This window comes from Marmota marmota, unplaced genomic scaffold (assembly GCF_001458135.2).
Source record: "Marmota marmota marmota unplaced genomic scaffold, marMar, whole genome shotgun sequence".
In the NCBI taxonomy this organism is placed as follows: Eukaryota; Metazoa; Chordata; class Mammalia; order Rodentia; family Sciuridae; genus Marmota; species Marmota marmota.
In genome coordinates, this window is record NW_026000139.1 from 51,718 (window position 1) to 74,008 (window position 22,291).

A 22,291-nucleotide genomic window follows, 5' to 3' on the forward strand; every position below is an offset into this window, starting at 1 on the left:
GCAACGAGTTTCCATACATTTCTTAGAGATTTTACTAAAAGTTAAATAAATGTATAGTCCCTCCCCCCCAGCTGGCTATGAGCCACAGAGGTGCTGGGTCTCCCCAGAAGCCTTGCTCAATCCCAGGTAGAGGCTGCCCACTGAGGCCTGGGTTCTCCACCACAGGCCCAGGAGACAAGGTTCTCACAGCTGCTTTGCCCTTCCCAATGACACTCAGGACCTCAGACTCCTCAGGGTGGTTGCCAACTGCCTAGGCCCCAGTCCTCAGCCAGCAGGGCTCCAAACATCAGTGCGACCACACAGGTGGTCCCTTTGCTGATCTTGCCACTCTCTTCTCCCTTGGTCACCCCAGCTCTGCCGGGTGCTCAGGCCTTGCTGCCTTTGGAGCTCAGTAACCTCCCGTCTCCAACCAGGGAAGGGCCTGCAGGCGCCCCAAGGCCAGAGGAGCTGCTGCCCTGGGACCTGGGCTTGACACAACTGGTCACAGGAGCAAGGATGGCCCCTTAGCCCCAAAGTGGTCTTTCTGGTAGTGGCAAGATGCCAGGCCTGCTTCAGAAGGCTTGAGGATCAGGAGCAAATGTCCAGGAAAATGAGAAGTCCTGGGGCCGTGGAGAGGAGGTGGCTGGGGTGAGGGCGGCAGGAGAGCCCTGCGTGACCTCCCGGTTCGCCTGAGCTGCCTCGGGCTTGGGCGCTGAGCCCCAGGCCTGGGAGAAAGCAACCCCTTGCGACATGCCTGGTGCAAGGGTACAAATGGGCACACGTCTCACTCCCTGGGAGGACCTGCAGCAGGGCCGAGTGGCCTGTGGAGGCAGAGGTGACAATGCAGCTGCGTTGACCTAGGGCTGACTCAGGGACTTGCAGAGCTCAGTGAGTCACAGCTCCCAGGTTTGTGCCTTGAGAAGGTGGCTGCCAGAGCCCCATGAGTCCCAGGGCTGTCCACAGGCCCGCGTTGGGGGCACAGGAGCCCAAGGCTGCCCCTTTCTCTTCCAAGTAACAAGTTTCGACTTCAGCAGACAGAGGGTCCCGCCAGGAACAAGCTCTGCTTCCCACTCTCCACAGTCCCCTCTTAGGCAAGTGACAATCTCCTCGGGTTGAGGCTCCTCAGAACCGTACCTTTCCAATGCTGGCAGAGGGAGAGGTGGGGACTGAGGGGAGACAGCAGCCCTGTGGCAGGCTCAGAAGTGCTCCCGGTGGTGGTGACTGCTGCCTGTCACCCCCCAGGCAGGCAGTGCAGGTTCCAGGGCCCAGCCCCTGGTAGGAAGTTGCCGAGGTCACTGGGAGGAGGAGGCCATCTGTGTGGAGATGAAGGTCTCAATGACGCCGTGGTTGGATGGCAGCAGGTGGCCGTGGCCGTTGGTGGAGTCGGAGCTCTGATACAGCACCAGGCTGCTGGCGGACACTGCGGGGGCAAGGGAGGCTGCTGGCTGCCGGCCACACCCTGGGCCCACCCCACACACCTCCCCCAAGGCAGGAGAGGCAGGGCCTCCGAGGTTCCAGAAACCCAGTGCCAGGCCTCTACCTGGGGCCACCCAGAATGCAGCCTCCTCACAATATGTTAGTGGGAACACTACAGAGGTCAGGCGAGATGGCATGGGAGCTGCAGTCAGCTCAGCCAGCTGAACCAGGCTGATTTTGTTTCTAGGAAGACCTTTCGCGGATGTGGTTAAGGTCTAGGGTCAGCTGGCTGCTAAGTGAAGGGGGTTGCCCTGATCGTGTGGTTGGGCCTCAGCTTGTCAGCCTCAGACCTGAAGAGCAAAAGCTGAAGTTTACCAAAGAAGAGGTTATTCTGCCTCAAGACCACAGCATTAACTCCTGAGTGACCAGCCACAGAGGACACTTGCCAGCCCCACAGTTCCACAAACCAGTTCCCTAAAGGAACTCTCCCCGTGTGTAGTGCGCTTCCTGTTGGGCCTGTGCCTTGGGGGAACCCTGACGGGTGGATGGGGGTGAGAGAACGGGCTTTGGGGATGGACCTGGGTTCATGTCCTGGCTCTGCCACCCAGTAGATGAGACAGGTCCGTCACCTCGAGTGTCCACTTCCTCCTCTGTAAAATGAGGATAAGGCGCATGCCCCATGGGGTAGAGCACGAGCTGAAGCATGGAGTGCCCTTGGGAATGCCTAGCCCTCGGGGCTGGGGGACCTAGGGCCTCCGGGGAGGGCAGCTGCCTAAACTCAGGGGTCCTGATGGCCGCGCAGGCCCCAGTGCCCAGCAGCCCACGACTCCCAGGCGCCTGCTCCTAAACCCATAGGTCACAGGCAGGGGCCTCCAGGGTCACTAGCATGTGGCCAGGAGAGGGTGGGGTCAGAGTGGCCGGAAGGCATACCCTGTACTGGGGAGAGGGAACATGGACTCCCAGTTCCCCAGGAGAAACCAGAATGCCAGATTCCTCTGTGAAAATTCCAGATTTTTAAATGTTGCCCATTAATTTGAAGAATATTAAAAGCTGAGCCAAGCTAAACACATCCCGGTCCCTTCTGGTCCACAGCCCAGTTCGCTCCTCGTCCTCTCCAGAGCCGTGTCTTGTCCTTAACTGAGTCAATCCCTAGTCCTATAAGTTCGGCCCCGTTTCCCTGTGGCCGGGCACACACCTGGTGCACTCTGGATACCCAGGCCGTGTTTGGGACACTAGCCCCCCACCTGCCTCTGTGCACACCCCACCCCACACCCCGACTCAGGGACAGCAGGGCAGGGACGGGACAAGCGCCACTCACCTGTGGGGCTGGCACTGAGCCTGTGGGCAGGCTGCAGGTGCTGGATGCTGGCAGGGTCCTGATTGGGGATGTGGATGGTGGTGGCTGGAGAGGCTGGCGCGTGAAGCCCAGACTCACTGGAGGCATCAGTGTCCGAGGCGAAGACCTGGGGGCCCAGAGCAGTCCCCTGAGCCCTGGTGCATGGAGCAAGAGGCTCTGGGACAGGCCACGGGACGGCCAGACAGGCCAGTGCCTTACCTGCTTGGTGGGCGTGAGGCTGGCGAGGGCACTCAGGTTGGTGGTGTCGGTGATGAGCATGGTCTGCGGAAGCAGGCCTGTGTGGGTGTACTGGGCCACCTCAGGCTTGTGGCTGTAGAGAGCTGGTGGGGACAGAGGGAGTGAAAGAGGATACAGACATGGCACCCCGGACTCCCCTGGGAGGCCTCAAAACAGGCTGTGGGGGAAGGGGTCATGAGGCCTTCTGAATGCCCAGCCCCCGGCAGGAGGGGGGCCCTCTTCTTTACCCAGACCTGCTCAGCTGGAATTGATGGGGAGGAACCTGGGGAAGGCCAGCGACCAATTCCAGTTCCTCATACCACCTAGAGCCCACAGGCATGAAAAGGAAGGGACGGTGCAGGTGCAGTTGTACTAAGCACAAGCACCACGGTACTAAGCACAGGTGCTGTTGCATAAGTGCAGGCCTCAGAAGAGAAGGCAGGTGGCCCCATCCAGGTGAGCAGGGCAGAGGACAGTAATGCCTCCATCTGCAGGACAGCTCTCCAACACATAAGTCAGTGTGTCCCCTCAGCACCCCCAAGAGGCACACAGACACTTCTCAGGGACTCAGATGAAGCCTGACATCACAGGCACACAAAGATGTACACTTTGAACTCTGTGCGCGCGCATGCACACACACGCATGCATGCGCACACACACAGGGGTCTACGGCCCTTATCACAATTCCTCATTCCAAAGAGGTCTGAAGCCCAGAGGTTCCCATGGTGTGGCCCCAGGGCTCATTTGGCGGCTACCCCCCAACACAAAACCCGGCTACAAGTTACTGAATCTCCAACCTGCTTCATGGAACTGCTGCAGAGACCCCCTTGATGACGGGATGGGAACAGTGTGTGACACGTGGCATTTCCACCTAGCTACCCTTCTAAAGTCACAACCAGCAAACTCCAGGCTTCCAGAGAAAGGGCTGTGGCCTGCCCCCCCCCCCGAGGGATGCACAGCCTCTGAACACGCAGAGCACACTGAAATGCAGCCTCCAGCCGCACATGTGCACACGCCCATGTGTGTTCACGCGTGGGGACATAAGGTGACCTGCAGCTACCCTGTCCCAGAAGCGCTCGTGCCCACACCAGACAAGGCACCTGCCACGCTGCTGCTTCCCTTGCCCCCAGCACGGCCAACCTGCCCCAGCCCAGGGCAAGGGCTCTCACCGTGAGGACCCTGCAGTTGGGCCATGGTGGCCATGAAGGGACTCTGGGCCACGTGGCTCTGCACGGGTGACATGAGAGGCTGCTGGTAGGAAGGGTGCAGCGGCTGCGAGAACTGGACCGGCTGCAGGGTGGTCAGGCTGCTGCCCATGCTGTTGATGACCGGCACGCTCTGTGCCTGAGTGGAGGCCAGGCCTGGGGCAAGAGGGTGGAGTCAGCTGAGCCACCACCCCGAAGTCCCCTTGACTCAGCCCAGACCCCCGGAGGCACCAACCCCCTTCCCAAAGCCCCAGATGAAAAGAGGGGAGGGTGGGGCAGTCAGGAAGCAGCCTGCACTGAACCACCAGGAACTTACATGACCCTGGCGAGTCCCCCTCTTTGAGCCTTTAGCTCCCGTTAGCTGATGGAGAGGAGGTCTGCCCAGGTTGTCAGACTGGGTGCCCTGGAACCCCGGTGTTCCCCAGCAGAGCAGCGCTCCTGGGCTCAGCTCCTGCTGCCCCCTCCCAGCAGCCCCTCTCTGTCTTGTTGTGTATTTGCATACTAATTTCTGCAAAAGAAGGCTTTCTGGGCTTTAAAAAAAAATAGGAAGTATCCATGCCCCCCTCACCCTGTGCTATTTCCCCACCTTTTAATCTGAGGTACTATATGATTTTGTGTTGTGCTCATTGCCTTCCACACTGGGCTCTCTGAGATTTGGGTTGATTTGGTTCCTTTGTGCACTCAGAAAATGCATGTTGCACTGGGCGCTGTGGCACACACCTGTCATCCCAGTAGCTTGGGAGGCTGAGGCAGGAGGATCGTGAGTTCAAGGCCAGCCTCAGCAACTTAGCACAGCCCTAAGCACCTCAGCAAGACCCTGTCTCTAAATAAAATATAAAAAGGGCTGGGGATGTGGCTCCGTGGTTCAGCGGCCCTGGGTTCAATCCCCAAAAACAGAAAGACAAGAAAAGACAGTGCGTGTTGTAGGTAGGAACAAATGAATGAATGACCCCTTAGATTCTGCAGGGGACTTGCAGCAGCCGCCCAGGTGCCCGCCCAGGTGCCCGGCTTCCCACCAGCTTACCAATGACCAGGGTGGAGGCGCCTGTGTTGGTGAACGTGGAGCCCAGGGAGGCAGGCTCACCGGGCCCGATGGTCATGACCCCAGGGAGCGAGGCCATGATGAGGTTCTGGGGCTGCTGGTTGAGGCCCGGCGACGTCTGCTCCAAGCTGTGCAGCGCTGTCAGCGTGCTGACAGGGGGCAGGGGGCCCCCAGTGGCTGAGACCTGCCAAGGGGAGTCAAGCTGAGTCAGGGTGGGGCCCAAACAGCCTCCCAGAGGACCACCCCGGGGTCTCCTAGCCAAAGGAAAGTGGGGTTGGAAAGGTTTTTGCCACAGGTCAGGGACACTCACCAGCTTGGCTTCAGTGCTCAGCAGGCTGTGGCTGGGCTCCAGGCCTGTGGGGGACACTTGGTGCAAAGGGGTGGACACTGTCACTAGGGAACCACCGCTGCTCGAGGGCACCTCTGCTGCCTCACTGGTTGCAGGCTGTCCATAGCGCACGCCTGGAGTGGGGACAGTGTCCAGCCTCAGCACCCTCCCTGTCCCCTCCTCCCTCACAGACCTTGTCACTCCATGGCTTGGCTCAGGTCAGCTGACCCATCTTTCCTCCCGCAGCTGCAAACTGCTGAGCATCACCTTGGGCCAGGCCCTGGCCTGTGCTTGCAGCTTCATGTCGCCCGCTGCCTAGTTCTATCCCTGGCATACAGTAGGTGCTCAATAAAAGAGAATGGAACTGAGCTGAATTGGAGCTAGTGGAGGTAAACTGAAGGGAACTGAATGGAATGAACTGGAACTAGTTGAATTAAATTGTATCTAGTTGAATTGAACGAAAATGAGCTGAGCTTGATTAAGTTGAGCTGAATGAAGCCCAACTGAATTGGATTAAGTTGAATTAAGCTTTACAGTCAGCCCTGCATGTCCGTGGGCTCTACATTCTTGAATTCAACCAACTGCCAACTGAAATATTTAAAAAACATTTTTTTTTTTCTCTGTAGTGGACACAAATGGACTTTTTTCTTGTCATTTTTCTCTAAACGATACAGTGTAACTGCTATTTACAGAGCATTTACCTTGTCTGAGATATTGTAAATGATCTAGAGATGGTTTAAAGAATACAGAGGATCCAACTGCTCAAATGCAAATACTACCCCGTTTTATATAAGGAATTTGAACATCTTTGGATTTTGCTATCTCCAGGGGGTCCTGGAACCCACCTCTTGCAGACCCCAAGGAATGACTATGGAACTGAGCTACACTGGAGCTAGTGGACGGAAACTGGAGGGAACTTGACTCAATGGAATGAACTAGAACTGACTGGATTAAACTTATATCTAGTTGAATTGAACGAAAATGAGCTGAGCTTGATCAAGTTGAGCTGAATGAAGCCCAAATTGAATAGGATCAAGTTGAATTAAACAAATTTAAAATTAAAGCAAATCGCCTTGAACTTCACTTAGTTAAACTGAGTGGATTGAATGGGAAATGGTTGAGCGAGGCCAACCTTAAGTGAGCTAAACTGTCCTATAATGAGTTGAACACAATTGAAGGGAACCGAATTGGATTCAGTGGAACTAACAGGGTTTGAGTCAGTGGATCTGAGGTGACCGTGGTCCACTGAGGTCAGTGACCCCAGTCAGATTCAGTGGAATTGAAGAGGGCGAGTGGAATGAGGTGAAGTGGTCAGCTCTGATGGAGCGGGGCAATGACTGGATGCGGGTGGAGGACGGGTGGGTGGGATGGGCTGGACGAGTCCATGGAGTACGTGTGGGGGAGCGTGTTGGGTTTATAAAGTGGAACCAACAAGTGCTCAGAGGTTTGGGTGTCTACTGCCACTGGGGCAGCCCACCCGCTTGCCCCTTTACCCGCTGTCCCAATCTACCCCCCAGATAGCACTCACCGTGGACCTTACTGGGGGAGAGGGCGGGTGGGGGCAGGCCAGGGGAGCTATGGGCAGGCAGCGCGGGTCCTGGGCCTGGCCCCGATGGGGGCCCGCTGTACGTGTCCATGGCCAGCTTGTGCCGAAAGGCTTCTTCTTTGCGCCGATTGGCAAACCAATTGTACACACGCACCTCCGTGACAAGGTTGGAACCCAGCCCCTGTGCCTGCGACGGTGACACTCCCCTCTGGATGCACTCCGCCCTGCAGAAATGGCCACCCATGAGCCTCCAAGCTGGGCGCAGAGAAGCCCTCTCCTGGGGAAGGTCCTGAGAAGTTGAGCTCTACCTGAGTGTTGGGGGCTGGCAGATCTGGATTCTAATACCAGTTCTGCTGTGTGACTTTGGGCAAGTGACTTAGCCTCTCTGACCTCAGTTATCATATGAGCAAAACAGCCATGGGGTTGTGGAGAGGTTGGAATGAGGTGAATATTCACCCAAAGGGTTGCTTGGTGGGTGGGGGACACTAGGAATAGAATGAGGTTCAAGACACTGAGCAGCTGTTGAGTCCTCACAACTCTTTGGGCCAAGCCACATTCATTGACAGCAGGAGCTCTCAAGAACTGGGGAGCCCTCCTCAGATCCAGAGTTACCTTCCTGGCCTTGCCCCAGCCCCACCTGAGGCAGCCCCACCCCCACCACCACTCCACCTGTTGCACTCCTCCACCAAGGTCTCTCGCTCCTCCTTGCTGGGGTTCTTCTGCCTCTCATAGGCCTGGAACAGGATCTGCTGGGATGCTGGGCCCCACTTAAAACGGTTCCTCCGCCCCTTCTTGGTTGGCAGCTCGTCACCTGTGGGCTCCTCAATCAGCCCACCCTGCCCTGCATGGGTGAACTCTGCAGGCCCAGAAAGACATGAGCAGGGCATCAGTTCACCTGACCATCCCCCCCGATTCTCTCATTGCCAGGGGGCTGAACCAGAGGAGTTTATATCCAGAACTCAGCTCGTCCCATCTAATCAGCTAATCCATTAATAACAAGCATAGCACACAGCCCCTTTCTTAACCCGTGTCCCAGGCAGACATCACTAATCAACCCCTGCACACTTTTCGACTGAGCCAAGATGTCATCTCCCAATCCTCAGTACAAGGCTCTGGGTAAGCGTTAGCATTGTTCAGATTTGGCACATTTACTATCCCCATTTTATAGGTGAGGGAAATGAGGTTTAGGGAGGTTATCTAATTTTCCAAGGCCACACAAGAAAGCAGAAACTTGCACCTTGTCCCCTGAGCAGATTCAGAGCTCATGTCACCTCTCCAGACCTGGAAATTAAGCTTACAATGCAAATGTTGGCCAGGAAAAATTAAATGATCAGGATAAATATAGGAGAATCTCTCTATGACCTTGAGTTAAACAAAGACTTCATAAACAGGACACAAAAACTAACTATAAGCTTAAAAACTAAGAACTTTTGCTGATCAAATGACATCCAATTTAGAGTATAAGGCAAACCACAGAGCAGGAGATTATATTTACAGTACTTAATTTTTTTAAAGGCCTTATAATCAGAGTGTATTTTAAGAAACTCTTATAAAACCATCAGTAGAAAAAACAGATAATCCAAGAGAAAAAAAAAAAGGAACCTCCTGAGCAGGTGTTTTGTTTTGTTTTGTTTGTACCAGAGATTGAACTCAGAGGTGCTTAACCAGTGAGCCACATCCCAGCCCTTTTTTAAAAATATTTTTTTAGGGCTGGGGATGTGGCGGTAACGTGCTCGCCTGGCATGCACGGGGCACTGGGTTCGATCCTCAGCTCCACATAAAAAATAAAATAAAATAAAGATGTTGTGTCCGCCAAAAACTGAAAAATAAATATTAAAAAATTCTCTCTCTCTCTTAAAAAATATTTTTTTAGTTGTAAATAGACACAATACCTTTATTTATCTTTATGTGGTGCTGATAATCGAACCCAGTGCCTCACATGTGCTAGACAAGTGCTCTACCACTAAGCCACAACCCCAGCCCTTTTTACTTTTTATTTAGAGACAGGGTCTCACTGAGTTGCTTAGGGCCTCACTAAATTGCTGAATCTGGTCTTGAACTTGGGATCCTCTGGCCTCAGCCTCCTGAGTTGCTGGGATGACAGGAGTGCAGCTGGCTACATTAGGATCTATCAAAGATTCCAAAGTACCTACTCTGACCCAGCATTCCACTCTAGGAATTCTTCCTACAGACAGACTCGCACATGAGCATGAACGTGTATAAATAGGATGTTCTTTGCAGCAGGTGATTGCAATAGCAGATTGGAAAAACCCTATAAGCCCTTATAGGTACCTTCAAATAATAGCCAGTAGCCCTTAAAAAGAATGAGGTCAGGCGGGGCACAGTGGCACACACCTGTAATCCCAGAGGTTTAGGGGACTGAGGCAAGGCAGGAGGGCTTCCAGTTCAAAGCCAGCCTCAGCAACTTAGCAAGACCTTGTCTCTAAATAAAAAATATAGAAAGGCTGGGATGTGGCTCAGTAGTTAAGCACCCTGGGGTTCAATCCCTGGTACCAAAAAAAAAAAAAAGAGAGAGCAAGCGAGTGAGAGTGCGTGCGTGCAATCAATCTCTCAATGCTGATATAAGAAGATATATAGGATTGATTTTATTGGCCTGGGTTGTAGCTCAGTGGTAGAGCGCTTGCCTCGAATGCATGAAGCCCTGGGTTTGATCCTCAGCTCATAAATAAAGATATTGTGTCCATCTACAACTATAAAAATATTTTTAAAAAAGAAGATGTACAGGCTTAATTTTATTGCTGAGAGAAAAAAGTAAGGTGCCAAAACTGTGTGTAATATGTTCCCATTGACTGGAAAGAAACACCTAAAGCTAGTATATGCATACAATATCTCTGAAAGGATACACAGGACCCTGGGAATGCCAGTGGCTGCTTTAGGGGAAGGACACCTAATTTTTATCATTTTTTAAAACCAAATACATATTGCCTTTTTTAAGACCTGGAAAATGAATAAAAGAAAGGTCAAAATTTTACATATAAATGGAAGCTGAAGAGCGTGCAAGTGCACTGGGAACTTGGGGGGAGGGAAGCCTTAATAAGGAGACTCACCATTCCCAGAGTAACTGTGTACCCGGGTCTTCCCAGTTTATCAGTGGAGTGTACCCCCTTGCCTCTGAGCCTTTGCTGGTGCCATTCCTCTGCTTGAAACACCCTTCCCTGCATCTCCAAAGGTTAAAATTCGACTCACACTGAAGACCTTATCTAAAGGTCATGCTTTCAGTGTGAACCTTCCTGATACCTCTGCCACCCTGAGGTAGAATAGATTAATCTCCCCCCTCCACAGTCAACTCACTACTCTGAAATACTGACTACTCTACCCTGGGCCTGGCACAAAGTAAGTGCTCAATAAATACTAGATCTCATGGTTGTTTTTGTTGCCACGTTATAATGTCTCGCTGTAACCTAACAGTCTCCATCCCCTTCCCACTAAACAGTGAGTTCGTGGAAGGCAGGAGGGGTCCAGTCCATCCATCTTTGGACGCCCTGGACCAACCCTGCACCCTCCCCCAGAGTGCCTTAATAAATGTGGATTGAGTCCCGCTGGCTCCTGTCTCCCTGTCTGTGTAATGGGGCAGGGAAGCTTCCAGCCCCGCCCTAGGTGGGTTCGAGGCCGGGGACCTGCTGGGGTGGTTACTTACGCTGCGCCACCTCTCGCTGCTTGCGGACGTACCAGGTGTACAGGGCCGCGCGCTTCTGCGTCTTCATGGGGGTGCCCTTGTTGAGGTGCTGGGACAGGTGGGACTGGTTGAGGCCCGTGGTGTCCACCACCTCCCGCTGCGGGATATTGTGCTGCTGCAGGTAGGACTTGACCATCTTCGCCACGCGCCATGGGTCCTCCCTGCGAGAGAGCGAGGACGGGGTCAGCTCTGTGGGCTTCCGGGTGACCCCTGCCAACCAGCAGGTGAGGCTGGGGCCTGGGGACCTGAGACCTCCTCTGCACCTGGGTGGGGATTGTGGAGGAAGGTGGATACAGAGCCCAGGAGCTGCACCGGGCAGGAACAGGAAGGTACGGTCACCCTAGGACACAGGCCTGAGGACACACAGACAGATGGACACAGATGTAGGCATGAACAGACTCCCACGGATTCCTCCCCTCATCCTCATCCTCTCTGAGATTTTTTTTTTTTTTTTTGGTGCTCAGGATTGAACCCAGGGGTGCTTAACCCCTGAACCACACCCCCAGCCCTTTTTTATATTTTATTTAGAGACAGAGTCTCACTGAGTTGCTTAGGGCCTTGCTAAGTCACTGAGGCTGGCTTTGAACTTGCGATCCTCCTGCCTCAGCCTCCCAAGCTGCTGGGATGGCAGGTGTGCACCTGGCCTGGCCCTGGGAATGTTAAATGTGTGTTACCCACCTGGAGAAACTGTAAGCACCTCGAGGGCAAGAACTGTCCTCTCAGCACCAAAATGGGCCTGACTTAGAATATGCCATTGATAGGGGAACATGGGAATAAGTGGTTGGAAGGACGGATGGGAGGGTGCGTGGGTAAGTAGATGGATTCACAGACAGGGGGAACCAAGGGCAGACGGAAGGGCTGATGAAATGATGTGTGGGCAGATGGACAGAGGATGGATGGGTATGGAGGATACCCACTGGGGACAAAAAGCAGAAATGTGGATCCTTCTGGCTTACAGCCAGGATCACTGAGATTCAGAGAGCCGGAATTACACTTGTCTCTTGCCCAAGGTCACAAGGCTGGCCTAGAGGGTCCCACCCTAACTAAAGGGATTCAGTTCTAAGTCAGCCCATCAGGCAAAATCATAGGGTCAAAATGCCTGAAATCTGCCCTCAGCCCTTGGCAGCAGCCTAGCCAGTCTCTCCACGGCACCAGCAGAGGCCCAGGTGAACCCAGGCTGCAGGCTGCATTCAGAACCCTCATTACAACAAAATGGTTTTTTTTTTTCATCCAGACTCAGTAGTGCACACTGAATCCCAGTGACTCAGGAGGCTGAGGCAGGAGGATCACAAGTTTGAGGCCAGCCTCGGAAATTTAGCAAGACCCTTTCTCAAAAAGGAGGGGAGGGGGCTGGAGATGTCACTCAGTGGTAGAGCACTCCTGCATTCAATCCCCAGTACCACCAATAACAACAACAACTGTGTTTTTCTGGGCACAGTAAAGCAGCCTGTCATTCTAGCAAGAGGATCACAAGTTCGAGTCCAGCCTGAGCAACATCACAAGACCCTATCTCAAAACAAAAAATAAAAAGGGCTTGGGATGTAGCTCAGGAGTAGATTGCTTGCCTAGCGTGTGCGAGGCTCCGGGTTGGATTCCCAGCACCAAAACCAAAATAAAACTGAGTTCTGGAATCCCACTCTGAGGACTGAAGCTCTCCAGGAGAGTGACTCAAGGGGCCTGAGGTCACCTGTGATCCATGTCTCTATCCTCTGCTCACTGTGAGTCTTCCTGTGAGGAAAGAAGGGATCAGACTGCCCATACCGTATCAATTCTCTCTTCTCTTGCTCTGCCCCAAGCCCCCACCCCTCGCTTACAGTACAAACGGAAATGCAGATCAGGACGTCGGCGCTGGAACTGGCGGAACCGAGATTCGAACCCACATCTGTGTGATTCCAAAGCCCCCGTTCTCCCCTCCCGGCTTGACTCAGCGATCTGCTTCTAGAATCTGAGGCTTCCACTGTTTGCACACATGACACATGGCGCTCATAGAAGGCAACTCTTGCTGCATTGCTTGCCCCGGCAGAAGACCCCAAGCAAGCAACCAGTCCAGCAAAAAGAGGCTGCGTCCTGACTGCGCCCTGGGAGCCCCTGCAGAAGCCCTGTGCGCAGCCCCCCGGAGCAGTTAGGGACGTCCGCTCTGCTTTATTTGTGTAAAATTTGTTTTTTCCCATTTGAGTAAAATGTAAAGGGCGGTGAAACAGGCTTTCTCCATGTTTGACTGTGCACATGTGAAATACCAGAAAGGCGTGCCAGGACCCGGAGATGCAGGTGACCCTCAGGGGGCGGGGCTGGGGACAGGATGAGAGGGACGGTTTTCTCTGTAGCTCTTCTGTACTTTTAAAATCACTTGATACATTGCAATTTTGTATCATATACTATAATTCATACAGTCCCTCAGTAAGGGGGATCGCTGCCAGGTCCCCCTTGGACATCAAAATCCATGGATGCTCAAGTCCCTTGTATAAAATGCCATGGTATTCGCAGAGAACCTGCCACACTCACCTGCATACTCTGAGCCATCTCCAGCTTCCTTATAATACCTAATACAACGTCAGTGCTGTAGAACTAATTATTTCACTGTGTTCTTTTTTTTTTTAAATATTTTTATTTTTATTTTTTAGTTGTAGTTGGACACAATGCCTTGATTTTATTTGTTTATTCTTATGTGGTGCTGAGGATTGAACCCAGGGCCTTGCATGTGCTAGGCAAGTGCTCTACTACTGAGCCACAACCCCAGCCTTGATGCCCACCAATATTAAGCAGTCTGCTCAAAGATCTCAACTCTCTAATTGAAAAGTCAGAATTTGAACCCAGATATTTTCCGTAACTACCATAGTTGACTCTCCTCCTCCTCTTTCTAATGAAGAAAGTGTCCATTTGCCTTGCACATTGGTGTTCACTGTGTTCTTTAGGGAATCCAGACAAGAAAATTCTCTGTGTTCCAAACGGACACATTTTTTTCCGAGTATTTTCAATCCACTGTTGGTTGAATCTGCAGACTTAGCAGCCAAGGATTCAGAACCTGCAGATACAGGGCTCCACTGTATAGACAATTTTAAATGAAACTGCAACCCCCTAGATTCAGAAGCCACCCCACAGCCTTCTCTCCCTCCAAGAAGCAGCGATTGCCTGGCTCCCTCAGGAGGCAGTGCCCTCCACAGGGATCAGGGACCCCAGCCTTTGTCACTTGGACCCTCTGACTTCCTCCTCCTTATCAGCAGTTCTCTGACGGCAGAGCAGGGAGGAAAGGAAGGTGGGGACAGGTAAGTCTAAATTGGTCAGCGTAGTACTGCAAAGTCCCACTTGTGTAAAAAATGACAATGATGAGAATTAATGACCCTTGATTATTTGCCATGAGCCCAGCACTGTCCTTCGGGTGACCATTTAATCTCACAATAACCCAGGAAGCAGGCTCGACTGGGATGCCCACTCCCCTGGTGAGGAACCGAGGCTCAGGAAGGTGAGGCTGCTGTCAAGGTGACCTAACTGGGGTGCAAGAATATTTTGTGTTGTTGGGGCCCGCCCGCCCCTCCCTGGCTTCTTGCTCTGTGATCAGGGGCTCCTGGGAGTCTCTGCCACCTCCCCCTTCCCTGGGTGCCACTCAGAGCTAGGAGGGAAGGGCAGTACAAAGTCCAGCCTTGTGCAGCAGGCAAACATGTTTATCTGATGGCCTCCCCGCCCCTGCCCCTGGTGGCAGCCGCCCCCTCCTGCTCCCTGCTCCTCCCTCCCCTTTCTTTCCTCCCTGAAGAATAGGGGTCAGTCCTCTCCCCAGGGCCTCTCTTGGGCTCAGATTGAAAATCTATGTAGCTGTCCCTCTGACCCATGTCTCTCTCTGCCTCTCTCTCTCTCTCTCTCTCTCTCTCTCCCCCTCTCTCTCTCTCTCTCCCTCTGTCTCCTGCACACCAGGTCAAATAAAAAAAGTCCAGCCACTTTCCACAAACATAGGACAGTTACCTGGATGGGGAAAATGACAAGCAGAAGCATTAAACTCAGTTAATAGGATCTTTCTTTCTTTCTTTCTTTGTACCAGGGATTGAACCCAGGGTCACTTTACCACTGAGCCTTATCCCCAGCCCTTTTTATGTTTTATTTAGAGACAGAGTCCCACTGAGTTGCTTAGGGCCTCACTAAATTGCTGAGGCTCTCAGAATTTGAGATCCTCCTGCCTCAGTCTCCCAAGACACTGGGATTACAGGTATGTGCCACCACACCTGGCAGAACTTTCCATTTTTAAACAATTCCTGGGACTGGGGTTGTGGCTCAGCAGTGGAGCACTTGCCTAGCACATGTGAGGCACTGGGTTCAAACCTCAGTACTACATTAAAAAAATAAATAAAACAGAGGTATAATAATAAAGAACAACACCTAGTAAAGTTAGACAACAAATGCACAAAAAAAAATGAATTTAAAATGCCAATCAGGCCAGGCATCGTGATGCGTAACTAAAATCCCAGCAACTCGATCGGCTGAGGCAGGAGGATCTGCAAGTTTGAGGCCAGCCTCAGCAATCTAGCAAAATGATGTCTCAAAATTAAAAGAAAAGAATTTAAAAGGCTGTGAATGTAACTACTCATAGATAAAGCCCTGGGTTCACACCTCAGTACCAAAGGATAAAAATAAAACAGTCAGTCTGCAAACAAAAGCTAAGAGGGCCTCCCTTTCCCTTTTCTGGGGAAAGTCGCCAGTGCTCCTTTTTTCTAGAACCTACTGAGTTGGTCTCTGTCTCTCGGTCACTCCCTCTCTTACACTCATGCACCCCCTTGGTCTCCAAGGACCTGACCCTTCCCGGGACAGCTTCCCCAGCTCAGAACTAAGAGACCGAGGCCCCAGGTGCATCCTGCTTTGACCCCAGTGGGTTTGAGAGTCGCACCAAGCTGGGTTCAGATCCCGCAGCTGTGTGAGCTCACCTGCCCTCACTGCTCGGAAACACGGGTGATCCATGCCCCCTCACACCTGTCAGGAGCGTTCAGGGAGGGTTTGGAGCAAGGCCTGGCCCTCAGGAGGGGCTCAGTAAGGGTAGGATACTGTGATGCTGGTCCTCACCCTCACATCCCCATCCACCATGTGGTCCTTCAGACCCGGCCTCCCCGCAGAGCCCAGGAAGCCCAAGGATCTGCCCACCTCCTCCTGCTCTCGCCTTCTGCCCACCCTGGGGTCAACCGGACAGCCAAGACTTTGGGCCTTTTGTCCTCTGGTCCCCAAGGTCATGGAATGGGGGATACTGGCCTGAAGGGCTGCTCCCCTAGAAGAGGAGCTGAATTCCCCCATCTCCGGCCTGAGATCTGAGTCCGAATCTCAACTCTGCTGCCCAGGATCGGAATGCCTTGGGAAGGAGCCTGGCCTCAGTTTTCCTGTCTGTGAACTCTGGCTAGAAATGTCTCATCTCTCAGAGATCCTCAGGAGGGAGAAACGAGTCCCATGCATTTGGAAGCCTGGGGGGCCTCAGAGTTTAATGGGCACAGGGCTCCGCACTAGTGGGCATAGGATGCCGCAGGCCCAGTCCTGGCCTCAGTACTTGGAAGTGTTACCTTGGGTGAGTCCTTCGCCTCTCTGAACCTTAATTGAATCGTCTGTAAAATGGGGTCACCTGAAACAGTAGGGTCAGCTACCCGTCACTGCGAGTCCTCCATGTACAGTTCTGCGGGCACCATGCCATTCAATCCTGGGTGGGAATGTGGTTTTCATCTCCACTTTGCAGAGGAAACTGAGGCTTAGAAAACTGAAACCAGCTGCCTGAGCTGGAACAGAACTGGGATGAGGGCCAGGCAGGCTGGCCCCAGTCAGGTCCTTTGTCCCACCTCAGCCACTGTCTTCCTAGCTCTCAGTGCCTGGGCGCTGCGTGACGAGGAGGAGCACAGAGCTCCAGCTTCGGGGTTTGAGCTGTTCAGGACCGGGGGGGGGGGGGCCTGCAGGATGCTCAGGATGGAACCCTGGACCTCCCTTAGCTAGGTGCTCTCAGGGCCTCGGAGACTGGTCCATCATTCCCACATGTCTCAGGTCAGCCCCAGGGCTGCTGCTGGGAGGTGTGAGTGGTGAAGGAGACCTATTTTCATGGCAGGTGATAGAAAACAAATATGATCATAATAACTAAATGAAGGTGAAAGGGAAGGTGAAAGTGGTGAAGGAGAGAGATGGGGGTGAGGCCCACCTATGAATGGGGCAACCAGGGAGCTAAAAGCCGGGAAGATCAGGAAAAGAGGTTCTGAGCAATAGGGACAGCATGTGCAAAGGCCCAGAGGTTGAATCAGCTTGTGTGTTGAGGGGCAGCAAAGTCAGCATAAGGGAGCAAAATGAGAAAGAGTGGAGGCCAGGGAAGAGGCCAGAGAAGAGGCCAGGGAAGGTGGTCAGCTGGCAGCGGGGTGGAACCAGGGAATTCAGGTTACTTTTATTTTGTACATAAGGAAACTGAGGTAGAAGAAGGGGAGGGCCTTCCCAAAGGTCACACAGTGGACTAAGGGTGGAGACCTGAGGGAAGAACTCAGGTTCCTGCTGTGGCCTCAAACATGGGACCCTCCCTGCCTCTTCCCAGATACCCCCTGCTCCACACAAAGATCTCCAGCTGCAGGTCCTGCCTCTGTGGTCTCCCCAGCCTCAGCCTCTCCACTGCCCAGGCCTCCATCAGGGGTCCCCCAGCACTCTCCCCGGGGTCCTCTCCCCTGCGCTGAGGCTGAAGGCCCCCCTTTTATCCCTGGGGCGTTTCAGATCCCTTTTGTTACCTGAACAATAAGTAACCCAGGTAGTTAGTTATAAACTCTGCAGGAACGAGGAGCTGGTTGATAATTTATAGCAACATCTCAAATTTAAATGGAAAGTAAATAGCATGCTGTTAGCATTAAAGAAAACCCAATCGGGGCAGGAGGGAGGCACTCCGGCCTCCTCCCAGCTTGGGGTGCCTCGCTCTCTCCCCTGCCCCTTCTCCCAGCTGGGCCTGAACCCCTCTCCCCTCCTGGCTCCTCTGCTCTCTCTCTCGGCCTCCCCGACAGCCTCTCCTTTCCTCCCTGCTGTCCCTCTTCCCCCCAGCTTCCAGATCTCTGCTGGTCCCCAAGGACACTTTGACCTCTGCTCCCCCCCAAATGCTGTGGAACAAGCCTCCCCCGCCCCACCATCCCACCACAGGGGCTGCTGATCCAGAGGCCCCCCAGAGCCAGGTAAGAAAGACCCTTGGTGCCCCTTACCCCAGCCCTCTCCCCAAAGCCCCCCAGTTCCACCTGGGACCCTGAGCAGGTCAGGCCCAGCCCCACCCTGTCCAGGTGGCCCTCGCCCTGGGTCTGGCCTTGCCTGGCTCTTTGCCCCTCCCCTGCAGAGCCGCAGCCTTTGCCCTCCTCTTCCTGCCAAGTCGGGGGCCTGGCTGCTCCCCTGCCCCCTGCCGAGGGCCCCACGAGGCTCCCTGAGCCTCTGAGAAGGTCCCTCCACCAGCCTCCCCCACCCCAAGCAGGGATCAGCACTTGGACAGAAAAGACGGTCCCCCACAGAGCACTTTGGAGCACTCCCTCAAATCCTCAGCCACCCCCAGCTGGGCCCTGGCTCCTGGCCAGAGTGCCTTCCGGCTCCGTGCCTCAGTTTCCTCATCTGTGAAGCAGAGTGGTCAACAGCTTCCTCCCCGGGCTCAGCTCCACATCACACACAGGGCCCCTCGGCAGGCAGACGGGCTGCAGGAACAGTGGCCGTCAGCGGGGAGCCTAGGGAGCTTGGGGGACTGGTGGTCCCGTAGCCCCCAGGTTGCTCTCCCCCAACCCAGTGCCCCCCATTCTCCCATTCTCCACCCCCACGGCGGGGTTGGGGGGTGGCTCCTGCCTCTGCGGGCCATGATCCTACAAGTTAATGATCACAGCCCTTATCAGAGCCTTTTGCTGTTTATAAATTTATAAAACAAAAGAGAAATAATAAAGCGCGTGGGTAATTAGTAACCAGGGCAGCTCGGCTGGGGAGAGGGGAGGCATCGCCAGGGACCCACCCAGTTCTCCAGGAGTGGGGAGAAGGCCAGCGGATGGGGGTACAGGACAGTACTGGGGGGCTTCAACATGCAGCCTGCTGGGGACCCGTGGCGGTGCAGGAGAGGTAAGAGTTCCCACCCCGAAGTCCCCTCTGCCTCAGCTAAGAAAGACCTGGACTTTCCCAGTGGGGGGGGCCAGGGAAGCCCCCCAAAACCCCAGTCTCAGCTCTGCCTCCCAGAGGTGCTTTCTGCCCCCGGGGCCGACCATCTGAGCACTTCGTGGGGAGCCAGGGACTGGGGGTACGAAGGGCCACATGGCTAAGGATTTCCCACCCCCTCTGTTCTCCAGGTGTCTGGGGTGCCTGTCCCAGAGCTTCCCCAGGGCTTGTCCCCACTTCCCGAGGACACGGCTGAAGACCGTGGCTCTTGGTGTCTGGAGGCTCCAACCTCTGAACAGGGACCCCCGAGCGCTGGCCTGGGCCCTGTCCCCTTCCCCGACGGCTAAGCTGAAGGCCACGGCTCAGGAGGACTCTGGACTTGGCAGAGGGGCTGGTCAGAGCGGAGGGTGGCCCTGGGGGCTCCTTCCTGGCAGCTGGGGACGGGGAGGGGTCCTTACTGCAGAAGGGTCTCCACCACGGCCTTCTGGTGGGCCGCCTCCTCGGGGCTGAGGTTCTCCAGCTCTTTGAGGATGGGCGGCGTGAAGTCGTCCCCGTCGTCGTCCGTGTCATCCTCGGAGCCCCGCGTCTCCCCCAGCCCGTTGGGCAGCTCAGCCAGCTCCCCTCGACCGGCGCCGCAGGCCTCCCCCTTGTCCAGGGGACCCTCTCCGGGCAGCAGGTAGGGCCCCGGCTCCCCCAGGGCCTGGATCAGCGCCTCCTTGCTCAGGCCCGACTCGAGCAGCGCGGCCAGGAGCTCGGTCTGCAGCTGGCTCAGCTTGGCCACCATGGCTCCGCCGAGGGCCACGCGGCCGGGCCACCAGCTGCCACCTCCCCCGCCCGAGGGCCTCCACTGGCCGGACGGCAGCCACGAGCCAGGCTCCTGCACCGCTGCCCCCCCAAACCCACGAGCCAAGCCCAGTGGGCACCCCCAGCCCCCAACCCTGGCCCCAGCGGCCGGTGAATCAGGCCCCTGCCTGCTGTTTACATTGGAGCTGGGGAAATTCTCCAAGGTTCATATTTATCCGTGTGCTTAGCGAGGGGACTGAACTTTGGACTTCAGCCCTGCAGAGTGCAGGCCTCATGGCCGCAGAGGGCCCGAGCGTGGCCCTCGGTGGGAGTGGGCAGGGGAGGGTGGGGAGGCGGAGGGGGGACCATGGCAGCTGGACAGAAGGTGCTAGGAGCCAGGGGGCAGCATTGGGGCCCACCCCCAGGGCCTTGCAGGAAGTCAGGCTAAGGCAGAAGGACGCAGAAAGCCCATTTCTTTAGGGGAATAGAAGCCACAGGAAGTTTTAGGCCACTGGGCCAGCTGTCAAGGACAGAGCTAGGTCCTGTTCATTTGGGGACCCTCTCACACTACACCAGGCCTGTGCTCAGGGATGGCGCTGGGTCTGTAACGTGTGCCTTTACTTCACTGTGAGTGGGTGCAGGGATTGTCTCCATTTTATAGAGGAGGAAATCTAGGCTCTGAGAGGTGAAGCAACGTGGCCAAAGTCACACAGGAAGGGATTAGACCTGTGTGCACTTGCCTCAGTACGAATTTTCAGGGGGCACCCACAACCTTAGTAATCAAGATTTTATGCAATGGATTTTAAAAATTAAAATCAAGGCAAACCCCTAAAAGCACGTGTCCATACAAAAATTCTCACGTTCGAGTCCTGGGGCTGGAGCTCAGTGGAGAGCGTCTGTCTGGCATGCATGAGGCCCTGGCTCAGATCCCCAGCACCACCAAAACCAAAACCAAACAAACTAAAAAACGTCACGGATATTCCCAGCACCATTATTCATAGTAGCCAAAAAGTGGGGAGAAAACATAAATATCCAGCCGGGTGCGGTGGCGCACGCTTGCAATCCCAGCAGCTCAGGAGGCTGAGGCAGGAGGATCGCGAGTTCAAAGCCAGCCTCAGCAACATCTAGGCACTAAGCAACTCAGGGAGACCCTGTCTCTAAATAAAATGCAAAACAGGGCTGGGGGTGGGGCTCAGTGCCCCTGAGTTCAATCCCCAGGACCCCCCCCCAAAAGAAAACAACATAACTACCATCAACATATGAATTAACAAAGTGCAAGATGTACAACATACAATAGTATATCATTCTGTCGTGATAAGAAATGACGTTTTGACCCATGACACTGCCTGTATGGACCTTGCAGACATGCTAAGTGAAGAAGCTGGTCACAGCAGGCCTCGTTCCATTTCCACGAGATTTGCAGAACAGGCAGACCCACGGAGAGAGAAGGTAGACCCGGGTGGTTCCCGCGGCTGGGGCTGGGGTCACCAGAACCTGCTTTGACCGCGGGAACCTCCCTGAGCCCCTGGAAACTCCGGAGTTTCACTGGGGTGGTGCTGAGGGGCTTCCTGCCAAGCTGGGTGGTGTCCAGAGGTACCTTTCAGGGTTCTGGGGAGCCAGGGGGGTGCTTGGCCATGGAAGGAAGGAAAAGGAGCCATGGCCCAGAAGCCCTGCCTGTGGGGCAGGAGAGCCCGAGGGCTGGTTACAAGGGACAGTCTGTGTGTCTCCCTGTCTCCTGCCCTGCGTCAGCTCGATGCCCTCCCCTCCCCACCTGGTGGTGTTCCTGGTCCCTTTCCCTAAATCTCTTCCTTTTGCCCAACCTCCAACCTCCTCCAACACAGCAAGTGGCACAGCCCCAAGCCATTACTAACAACCTGAACCGCGGCTGAGCCTCTTGTTGAACTGCTAATAATATGTTGGACATACCAGGCTGAAATTTTAAATTAAAAAAAATTGCCAGGCCCAGTGGCGTACGCCTGTAATCTCAGGAGGCAGAGGTAGGAGGATGACAAGTTCAAGGCCAACCAGGGGAACTTAGCAGATCCTGTCTCAAAATTTAAAATAAAAAGGGTCAGAGATGTAGCTCCATGGTGGAGGGCCCCTGGGTTCAATCCTCAATGCCACATCCAAAAAATTTAGACTAAAAAGTTAATTTTAAATACATTAATTCTAATATTCGGATAGATTCTAATATTCTAATATATTAATATTAATATTTATAGGTCATTTAAATTCACTTAAATTAACTTGAATTTTAAATAGTTTGAATTGAATATAATTTTGATTAATGAAAATTATACTTTCTAATTTTTAAAATTAAAAAAGTAACTTCACCTGTTTCTTTTACTTTTTTAATGGTACTACTGGAAACTTTTAAATTGAATATATATAGGTCTGGGGGTATAGCTCAGTGGTGGAGTACTTGCCTATTATGTGCAAGGACCTGGTTCCGTCCTCAGCACTGCCAAACAAATAAATAAATAACTTACATATGTAGCTCACATTATATTTCCACTGGTGCTGCTCTATAATTTACTTATGTATTATGTTGATTTTGTCTCATAAATAGTCCTCTGCTAGAATGTAAGTCCCATGAGGGCAGGGCTTTTTGGTCTGTCTTGTTCATGCTGT

At 53.8% G+C, this 22,291-nt stretch overlaps 1 protein-coding gene across 7 annotated transcripts; it reads right to left on the bottom strand.

The window, feature by feature from the left end:
• Window positions 1–14: 14 nt before the first annotated feature.
• Window positions 15–19,913, bottom strand: Hnf1a (HNF1 homeobox A). Of its 7 annotated transcripts, XM_048785679.1 has the most exons (13): window positions 19,336–19,464; window positions 13,697–13,808; window positions 13,289–13,374; window positions 10,748–10,947; window positions 7,759–7,945; window positions 7,072–7,313; window positions 5,526–5,677; window positions 5,198–5,399; window positions 4,138–4,329; window positions 2,951–3,072; window positions 2,714–2,879; window positions 1,974–2,045; window positions 15–1,399 (listed from the first exon to the last, which is right to left on the bottom strand). In XM_048785679.1, exons 4-13 carry the CDS (start codon window positions 10,920–10,922, stop codon window positions 1,272–1,274), a joined length of 1,638 nt encoding a protein of 545 aa, XP_048641636.1. In that variant the 5' UTR covers window positions 10,923–10,947; window positions 13,289–13,374; window positions 13,697–13,808; window positions 19,336–19,464; the 3' UTR covers window positions 15–1,271. The 7 variants fall into 7 exon arrangements, with proteins under 7 accessions (XP_048641636.1, XP_015360648.1, XP_015360649.1 ...); XM_015505162.2 differs by lacking the exons at window positions 13,289–13,374; window positions 13,697–13,808 and having other exon boundaries at window positions 19,336–19,912; XM_015505163.2 differs by lacking the exons at window positions 13,289–13,374; window positions 13,697–13,808 and having other exon boundaries at window positions 2,714–2,858; window positions 19,336–19,910.
• Between the last annotated feature and the right edge of the window lie 2,378 nt (window positions 19,914–22,291).